The sequence below is a fragment of the Hydra vulgaris genome, chromosome 08 (genome assembly GCF_038396675.1).
Source record: "Hydra vulgaris chromosome 08, alternate assembly HydraT2T_AEP".
NCBI lineage: Eukaryota > Metazoa > Cnidaria > Hydrozoa > Anthoathecata > Hydridae > Hydra > Hydra vulgaris.
Genome location: NC_088927.1, coordinates 8,290,158 through 8,300,854, shown reverse-complemented (window position 1 = coordinate 8,300,854; position 10,697 = coordinate 8,290,158). Strand labels below are relative to the sequence as shown.

General features: G+C 25.1%; 1 protein-coding gene and 1 long non-coding RNA gene across 2 annotated transcripts; one reads left to right on the top strand and one right to left on the bottom strand.

The window, feature by feature from the left end:
- Positions 1 to 2,468: 2,468 nt before the first annotated feature.
- On the top strand, positions 2,469 to 4,083 carry LOC136084149 (uncharacterized). The gene is made up of 7 exons (XR_010640361.1): positions 2,469 to 2,809; positions 2,951 to 2,974; positions 3,077 to 3,113; positions 3,611 to 3,634; positions 3,754 to 3,775; positions 3,883 to 3,906; positions 4,049 to 4,083. It is a non-coding gene; the product is annotated as an uncharacterized LOC136084149 (long non-coding RNA).
- A 1,433-nt stretch (positions 4,084 to 5,516) lies between these two features.
- Positions 5,517 to 6,523, bottom strand: LOC136082972 (kinesin light chain-like). The gene is made up of 3 exons (XM_065802388.1): positions 6,046 to 6,523; positions 5,794 to 5,919; positions 5,517 to 5,539 (listed from the first exon to the last, which is right to left on the bottom strand). The coding sequence occupies exons 1-3, from the start codon at positions 6,521 to 6,523 to the stop codon at positions 5,517 to 5,519; spliced, it is 627 nt and encodes a 208-aa protein (XP_065658460.1).
- Positions 6,524 to 10,697: the final 4,174 nt, after the last annotated feature.

The following is a 10,697-nucleotide window of genomic DNA, read 5'->3' as shown; positions in this document are numbered from 1 at the left end:
TCCCTCACACGATTTTTTTACGACGTTTTGTATTGACAGTATTTTTGTACTGTGCATAACGAAGTCTGTATTTGTTAATAATGTTACATCCTTTTGTTGTGTAATGGCTAGGGGTCAAGCTTAACACCTTTTTTTAATTTGTAAAGATGCTTTGCTACTAATTTTAAAAGTGGGCACAACATCAAATCTCCAAGTTTTATCTTATAAAAACCCATAAAACAACTACCAAATTAAAAAAATTTTAAAAATAAAATTTTAAAAAGTTTTTTACAATCATAAGTCTTAAAAGTGAAACAATAATGTGATGTATTTCAGTTCTTAATTAACCATAATCTACCTTTTTATTGTGTTTTTTAAGCAGTGAAGTAAATCTGGTTGATTATTGTCGTAATAAGCATTTAGAGTGGGTCTAAATAAGTAGGTGATTTGGGTTTAAAATTTTTTTTAAATTAAATATATAATATCTGATGTGCATTGCTTGCATTTTAAGAGAAAAATACTTAAATACAGACTTTGAATTGTCTAAATTTAGAATTTATATTAATTTCTAATTTAAAAATAACTATATTATTTTTTTGAAAAAATTCAAAATATTTCTTAAATTATTGAGGGGCATATTTCTTAATATTAAAGAAAAAACATACCGATTTTATTATAGTAAAGTATAGTCTCTGTCACTTTTAGACGTAATTCAACTAAATTTGCACCAAAAATTTGAAAATATAGATCATTTAACAAAAGAGCAAAGTCGACATAAGGAATTTCAATGTCTTTATCATTCTTTCATTGAAAATATTTACATCCAAATTTTTTTGATATATTTTATGATATTGCAACAAAAATTTTATTATTTTTATTTCGAATTATTTTGGAAAAAATGTAATATATACAATATATATATCGAATTACGTTCAGTTTTTAACCTAAAACAGAAAATTTTGTTATTTTTATTGCTATATTTTAATCATTTTTTTTTTCCTTTTTTAAATTATCATGACACTTTTATTGTTTCTTAACTTCTTAAAATTGTCTCTTTTTTTAATGCTGTTGCTTGCATATTACAGATATTGGTTTGCGTTACTATTAGGGCTTGGTGATAAGGCTATTTATTCCTTCATCTTGCTCCCGTCAATTGTACTTTACTTTAATTGTACTAATAGTTATAATATTTTTATTAAATTTATTATAAAAAAAATAAAGGTTGAATTCTTAAATCGAATGAAAAGATATAAGGATTTTAAGATTTTTACTAGATTAATTCGACTTTTTGTCGATAAGTAGGAAGTCCAAGTCAATTAAATCGACTATTATATTTTTCAAAGTCGACTAATTTTGACTTTCGACTAGTCGATTTTACGCCAAATTAGTTGAAGTCGACAACAACACTACTATTTAGTAAACTTCAAAAGTTAAAAAAACACAATCTAAAATTTATGCAGAATTTATGGAAAAAAAGCAGGAAGTCCAAAAATGTGTCTGGCAAAAATTCAGATAGTAAAATTTTGTTTTTCTCGGATATTTCTAATAAACCTATTTTGTTTTGCACGAAGATTCGAACTAAAGCAATTTTGTTTTCAGCGGAGATTGCAGATAGTCGATTTTGCGCCGAGCCATCGATAACTAGTAATTACCCGTTATTTCAGGTTTTCAAACATAACGGTAACATAAAGTTAGATTTAGTGTTTTAAAACGAGTGAGCATTGCTTTGTTTTATATGTGATTCGTATGAAAAAAACAAAACTGTTTTATTTTTTTATACAAATTACACATTGAACATAACGGTAATTACCCGTTGAGTTCAATGTACAATTCGTATAAAAAATATAACAGCATATACTAATATGTTTTTTTTCATACGAAACATACAGAACATAATATAATATAAAGCAAATTGTTATCATAAGAACTGAAAATTCTCATATCATTATATTTATTACACTCTAAAAACACTCCGTTAGAAAAAGCAACGGATTACTTTTTTCCGTTAAATTAACGAAGTAATTCGTAACCAAAAATCACAAAATTAACGGAGTAAAATAAACTATTAACGGATTCTTCGAAATTTTGTTAATTCAACGGATTAAATATTCAAATCCGTTGAAAAACAACTGAAGTTTTTGTTAAAAAGGGTTTCTATAAGAAATTATGAAGTGCATTCTCTGTAGATTATCTTTTTAAGTCTTGTTTGTTTGATTTATATTTGTCAAGTTCTTTATTTATAAATGATAAATTTTTAAAAGGCGATCTTCTTAAACCATATTTAAATTGTAGATAAAGATTTGTTGCAGTAAGCTTAATTTGCCATTTTTTAAATAGCTTCACATTTCGACTAAATGTGAAGCTATTTTAAAAAAGCACAATTTTAATTGTGTTTATCCATTTTCTTTTTTTACTAAATTTTAGTAGAGAAAGCAAATGGATAAACGCAGTTTAAATTACACTCTGTTATTTGTAATTTCGAAGGTGTTAAACTTATTTTAAATTTTCTATATTAAGCATTGAATATATTTTTAATTTTTTTATATGATAAACTAAAGGGTTAGTTGAACAATTATTTCTATAATTAAGACTACATGACTTGTATATATCCTTGTGTAATTCTCTATTTTAAACGTGACATGTAGTAATTTACGGTATAAATTTAAATCAGTTATAAAATTAAAAATGTTAACATTTCTTTTGATGCCATCAAAAGACCCATCAATGATGGGTATCATTATTTAGGTTAGTTGCAGCTATGTTTACATAGAGCTAGTTTATATGATTTTATAATTTGCAATTTTAGACATGTGGTATGCAAAATTACACTGTAAGTTTCATCAGTTGTAAAATGTTTACTTGCATTTTTTTTATGGGTGTTTATTTAGGCTAGTTATAGCAATGTTTATAAAGGGATTGTTTTAATTTTTATATTTAAGTTTGTATATGCTTTTATGATTTGCTATTTTAGACATGTGTTATGCTATATCACACTGTAAGTTTAAATTAGTTGTAAAACTATTATTTTTTTTTTACTTGCAATTTTTTTATATTAGTTGCAACTAAGTTCATATATTGTTTGTTTATTTTTGTATAGAACTTGCTACTTTATACATGGTTCATTCAGGCATGAGGTATAATTATTTAAACTAGTTGCAGCTAAGTTTACATATAATTTATTTATATGCTTTTATGATTGACTATTTTAAGCATGCGACATGCAATATCACACTGTAAGTTTCATCAGTTGTAAAATGTTTACTTGCATTTTTTTATGAGTATTTATTTAGGCTAGTTACAGCAAAGTTTATATGAGCCCCTGAGATGCATAGTGGTATAAGTCACTCATATCTAGTTTTGAAAAGTCTGACTAATATCACTCTGGCTGTGAACAAAAACAACTGTTTAGTGAGGAGCATAACAAAAAACAGTTCCAGCATCATTATCAATATCATTAGAAATATACCACTTTGCCATGTAATAGAATAAACAAAATGCTAGCAATTAATGGAAATAACTCAAAATATTGAAAAAAGTGACTTATACCACCATGCATCTCATGGGCTCATATATGGGTTGTTATAATTTATATATTTAAGTTTGTATATGCTTTTATAATTTGCTATTTTAGTCACAGGTCATGCTGTATCACACGGTAAGTTTAAATTAGTTGTAAATCTATTTTTATTTTTTTTTACTTGCAATTTTTTTATGTCAGTTGCAACTAAGTTTATATATTGCTTGTTTATATTTGTATTAAACTTGCTACTTTAGACATGGTTCATTCAGGCACGAGGTATCAAATTTAAATATTTACTTGCATTTATTTTAATGGGTATATTTGTTTAAACTAATTGCAGCTAAGTTTAGATATAATTTGTTTATATGCTTTTATAATTTTAGGCACGTGACATGCAATATCACACTGTAAGTTTGATCAGTTGTAAAATGTTTATTTGCATTTTTTTCTATGGGTGTTTATTTAGGCTAGTTACAGCAAAGATTATATATGGATTGTTATAATTTGTATATTTAAGTTTGTATATGCTTTTATAATTTGCTATTTTAGATACGTGTCATGCTCTATCCCACAGTAAGTTTAAATTAGTTGAAAAACTTTTTTATTTTATTGCAATTTTTTTATATTAGTTACAAATAAGTTTATATATTGCTTGTTTATATTTGTATAGAACTTGCTACTTACTACTAGACATGTGGTATTCAGGCATGAGGTATCAAGTTTAAATTTTAATATTAATACTTTTAACGTGTTTATTATTATTAAATAAAATTTAGTTTAATACATTGAAATGTAGAACTAATAAAATTACATAATTTTTATTTGCAATTTAGAAATAAAAAATTAGCAACAAATGGATCTTTCAGGGTTATTAGTAAAAATTTACCAATTTGTGTTATGGTATATCATTTATATTCAATATTTTCTTTATTGTATTTTAAGGTTTGTTTATCTTTAAATAACCGACAACAGGTTGCTGGAATTGAAATGTGCACACACATGAATTTACAACAGTATTAAAAATTGAAATCTAGAATAGTAACAATTGTATACATGTTTGTGTTTTTTATATAAATGTTTTTTGACCTTGAAAATAATAACTGTATTATTAAAATATATATTAAGAAACTTTTTATAACTTTAAATTTTTTAATTTTTGTTGTAATAGAAAGTTTCTATATTGAATTATATTATTATAAATATTTTATTAGTTTTCAATTAAAAAGTTAAAACGTTTTTAAAGCTTGCTAAAACATCTCTCCCGATCAAGTTAGTTAGTATAAGTAGTACTGCTTGTATCAGATGTTGAATATCATAATAAAATAATCTATATACTAAAAATAAGGACTATTTTGTAATGAAATCTCAATTTTATCTGGCTCAATTCCTTTCTAATTCTAATGAAGGGAATAATAAACTATTCAATTCAATGACGTAGTAAATTCTTTATTTTACCAAAACAGCAAAAGCCGCCCAGCGTAATAATTCCTTTATTTTAACGAATTGTTTGTTACACGAACAGAATAAATCCGTAATTTCGACGGATTTATATCGATGAATTTCAATCCGTTAAAATTTTAATCCGTTAACATAACGGAAAACCCGTTGGTGCAATAGCGACAGATGCAGTTCGTTGTATATAACGGATTTTTTCTTAGAGTGTACATAAATAATACATTTTTTAATTCATTAGGGAACCATTTTTATTGGTTTATCAATAAATTAGATTTTAAACATATGTATATATATATATATATATATATATATATATATATATATATATATATATATATATATATAAACAAAAACTTAATGAAGCAAAATATAACCATAATTAAGAAAAAAATTATTCAATTTTAAACCATAAAACAGTTTTAATCTATCATTTAAAATATATACAGTTTATAGAATATAAATATATATTTATCATTAATAACTAATACAATCTTTTTCTATTTACTTGAAAATGCGCTAATTTAATATTAAAAAATAAAAAAGTAAAATAAAGTTAAAGAATCTAATTACATGTAAACTGAAACGCTAATATAGATAAAAAGATTATTTAAATCAATTTAAAATACTTTTTGCAACGCTCTCTTACTTACGGCGCTCTCTTACTATTCAATGAAGATTCCCTATTCGTTATTTAATTCAACAGTTCAACAGATTAATAAAACTTATAAATATAAATGTGAAATAAAGTTACATTTAACTAATTAAACAACTTTATTTCTGTTTTATTAAACAGCTTGCGATATTACGTTTTGTTCTTATTGTATTTGGATGGTTGATACCTAAAATTTCAGTTTGTATTTTCTCAACAGAATAATAAATTTCTAAAGCTTCGTTATATTTTCCCATACTCATCAAACAGCTTGCGATATTATGTTTTGTTCTTATTGTATCTGGATGATTGATACCTAAAATTTCAGTTTGTATTTTCTTAACAGAAAAATAAATTTCTAAAGCTTCGTTATATTTTCCCATATTATCCAAACAGATTGCGATATTATGTTTTGTTCTTATTGTATCTGGATGGTTGATACCTAAAATTTCAGATTGTATTTTCTCAACAGAATCATAAATTTCTAAAGCTTCGTTATATTTTCTCATACTCATCAAACAGATTGCGATATTATGCTTTGTACTTATTGTACCTGGATGGTTAATACCTAAAATTTCAGTTCGTATTTTCTCAACAGAACAATAAATTTCTAAAGCTTCGTCATATTTTCCCATTTCGTCCAAACACATTGCGATATTATGTTTTGGTGTTATTGTATCTGGATGGTTGATACCTAAAATTTTAGTTTGTATTTTCTGAACAGAATAATAAATTTCTAAAGCTTCGTTATATTTTCCCATGCTCATCAAACAACTTGCGATATTAAGTTTTGTTTCAAGCGTGAGCTTATTATTTTCACCATAAGTTTCTGAATTGAAACTTTGAATAGCTTTTAATATTTTGATTGCTTCATCAAATAAACCTTTATATACTAATAACTGGTAAATAGAAGTTGCCATATGATGGAAGGTTTTTGACATTTTTTTTCCGTAAATACGAAACATGTAGAGAAAATGAAAAACGAAATGATTTCCGAATTCCACGTGATCCTTTTCTTGGTTCAACTCAAATTTAAATTAATTTTCTATTAGATCAAGATACGTATTTGTAGTTGAATTTTTAATTTGAAAATATTTACACGTCAACTGTGTCAGTTCGTGCATTGAATATTTGTTATCATCGAAACAATTTAGTAACGAATAACTCATTAGTAACCCAATGATTTCATCTATTAAATGTTCTTCTTTTATTTTCATTTGATTTAAGATTTGGATTATAAATTCTTTATTTATATTTGTACTATCGCAATGTGATAAACAGTTGAGAATTTCTAATGGAATAAGTTTAGTTTGTTTTAATTTGTATAAAACTAAATTGATTGCTTTTATTGCAGACTTTGATTTATCTTCAGAAGGAAAGTTATCAGTGTCTAATATTTCCAAGGGTTTCTGTCTATATCGATCTATATATTTTTCTATCGATACTTTATGTATATTAATATATTTTAATGCCTGCGTTATAGCAAAAGGATGATAACCAAGTTCTTTAATTAAGCTTTTTATGTCTTCATCAGCGTATTCTTTAACATTATTTTTCACATAAGCGAATGCATCTTCAGAAGAAAAAACATCGACAAACATTTTATCTACATTGTTCGACCACGTTCTCCATTGCGAGGTAATTAAAGTATATGAGTTTGCTTTTCTTGAAATGTACATTTTCAAACCTTTAACACCTTCATCGTCGACATTGTCAAAAATGTACAAAGTTTTTTTATTTACGTAATAGTTGTGAATTTTTTCAACAATTACTTCTATATTAAAATATTCACCTATCCAATCATGAACAACAAATCCTAACATTTGACAACGATATCTTATAGAAGTTTGCAATTTTCCAAATGCTGCGTCTATCCAGACAATGTTTTTAAAGAAGTCAGAATAAATTTCGCAGTATTTTTTGGCAATTTTTGTCTTTCCAACACCTGACATTCCATATAGTACTAAAGCCGAATTTTGTGAAAAATGACGATGAATTTCGTGAAGTAGTTTGTCACGTTGAAAACCTAATACTGAACGTTTAATTACTATTATGGATAATCATTTTATTATCTGAATATACGAATATCGTTCTAGGTAATGATTGAAGTTTTTCAAATGCAACGCGTTATTTTTAAAAAATCTATAAGTGAAATATTAAAAATATAATAAAACTAAATTAGTTAAAAAAAAATAGTTTAAATCAAAGTTTGATATAAAAATACTATAACAACTTTATATATTTACAAAATATAATTCTATAAACCAAACTGAATATAAAGTTCTTGAAATCACGATACTTCGTAAAACTGAATTTAATTATTCTTTCTCAAGAGAATACATCTTGAAGTACTTAAAACTTAAAAACAAAAAAAAAGTTTAATTTAATCTAACATTTTTTTTAATAACATATTAAAACAAAATATATCCTTCTAACGCGTATTTTAAAATTTTGATTTTTTTATATTTTTTTATTATAAATGTATATTTTGTAAACTATACTTTATTTTGATGCAAGTTGCATTATGCAACCAAGCTAGTAAAAACATGTCAAAAAAATTAGTGGACTTTATTTTAACTGAGTTGAAAAATGTTAACTAAGTTTAAGAAGAATGTTTTTTCTTTTTAATGACAAATGAAGTTGTATTTTCTTAATTCCTGACATATTATAATTGCTGTAAAATACCTCTATTTATATTTTTCTATATTATATATATCTTATATATAAATACATATATCTTATATATATATATATATATATATATATATATATATATATATATATATATATATATATATATATATATATATGTAAGAAATATATATATATATATATATATAAATATATAAGATATATGTATTTATATATAAGATATATATTATATGTATCTATATAAATATATATATATATATATATATATCTTATATATATATAAATATATAAATATATATATATATATATATATATATATATATATATATATATATATATTATATATAAATATATATATATATCTTATATATATATATGAATATATTTATATATCTTAAATATAAATATATATATCTTATATATATGTATATATATATATATATATATATATATATATATATATATATATATATATATATATATATATATATATATATATATATATATATATATATAAGATATATATATAATTTATCGTAAAAATAGCTTTAAAAGGTTTTTGCATTCAAGTTCGTTAATTAAATTTTTCATTTATAAATTTTCATTATTTGTTAATTATATTAGGCTTTTTTTTTACTAAAAGATTATCAAAAAAGTTATTGATTGGTTATAGTTTCTTGGTTACATACAAAACAAAAAATGTTGAGTTTCAAGAAAAAACATTTTGGCTCTCAAAAAAAACCGTGCAAATAAGATACAGCAAAATAAAAAAAACCTAAACTTGAAGATTTTGTGACCTTCTTTTTCAAATATGGCTCCCCCAACATATTTTAATTATACAAATCATACATTTAAAAAGCTATGACATTATTTTATGTAAAATGACATTGCAAATAAATCTAATAAAATCTTGTTGAGCTCAGAAGAATCAATGCCTCATCGTTGCCATTGCCAAAAAGAAAAGAGAAAGAAAATTTTGGTACCCTTTGTTTTACGATGATTTTTTTTGACAAGTGTTGTCAAGTTGTCAGAAAAAAATGTGATTATTTAGCCTTTTATTTAAAGTATTAGGATATGTCAATGAATGAGCCATTTACCACCAACAGTCCTACTTTGTGAGCTGAAAATGTACCATGGGTAGAACGAAATGCAGCAGTTCTAACGAGACCTCCTCAAAATACTATGTTTTTTTCAAAAAACTTGTATAATAAGATGTTACCTAAATCATTTTTTACAAAATATCTTGCAATTGAAAAAAGATGAGTTGAGATTGGCTCGTTTGGAGTGCAAGTTTCAAATTCTTCTTTGCTTTTTAGGCATACTCTTTGGAAGCAAGCAAGCTTGTGGAAATGGTAAACACTCGCATCTTTTACGTTGGAATGGTTGTATTAATGGAGACTAGAAAAAGCTAGCTGACAAAGTAAAAAACCACTAAAATAATCCCAAAAATCAAGACCATTACTATAAGTGGAAAACAGCGTTAAAAAGTTTTGCAATTTAGTGTGCGATTGATTCAAGTCTTGAAGACTCAATAAGAGATGAGGCAGCCAGGTGACATGAACATTTACGGTGCATCTTAGATGTAACTCTTTTCTTAGCATCCCGCAACCTTAGTTTCAGTGCATTGCGCTTATAATGCGTATCAAATACGTTATTTAAACATTTAGGAGGTCTTTTAAACATTCCAATAACGTCTTTCTTAAGTTCCGTGCCCACTGGGAGGTGTGTTTATGAACGTTAACTAATATACTAATGTTTACTTTTTTTATTATTTTTACATTTTTTTTATATACTAACTAAAAAAGATATGTGATTGATACGTATAATTATAATCCTTGTCTCATGCTCATCAAAAATGATTGCTGATAATGATAAAGCAACTTTTTGCCACGCTAGAGCTACTTGCAAAGCACAACAAGACTATTCAGTTACATCTAGAAAAAACTGCCCACTTCAAACAAGAAGTTGAAAAAAAAGGCCTATCATTTTGGTTGGAGTTCTCAAATGGAGTTTATCTAAGAGTGTAAAGTAATCGTCCACGGTACTATCATTGAAGATGCTAATGCGGATATTTACTATTCCATTCTCGTTGATGGACCTCCTGACATCTCTAATACTGAGCGAATCACCTTTGTTTTTCAGTTTATCTAATATGGTGTTGATAAAAGATGGGTAGTTAAAGAGCGTTTTCTCAAACTAAAAAATCTAAAAAAAAAAAAGAAAGGTGCGGACATTGTCAAGTTAATTATGGATGTCTAGGATCAAAATGATGTCAGTTTAAAGAAATGCTGAGGTCAATAGTACGACAACAGAGCTAATTTGGACTAGTGCGTACAAAGGAGCACAAGCTATTATACTTATAAAGAATCCTCAATCTCATAATCGTAATGTTGCTGGTGTTCATTCCGCTGGTTCTTCTATTTAAGTGAAGAACTATTTTAG

What these genes read in the sequence shown, in the direction of transcription:
- LOC136082972 (XM_065802388.1), bottom strand. Translation starts at nt 6,523, where the DNA reads ATGGCAACTTCTATTTACCAGTTATTAGTATATAAAGGTTTATTTGAT. An exon ending in AATACAATCTGAAATTTTAG is followed by an intron (nt 5,920 to 6,045) that starts GTATCAACCATC and finishes CTGAAATTTTAG; the next exon opens with GTATCAATCATCCAGATACA. An exon ending in AATACAAACTGAAATTTTAG is followed by an intron (nt 5,540 to 5,793) that starts GTATCAACCATC and finishes TATCTATATTAG; the next exon opens with CGTTTCAGTTTACATGTAAT.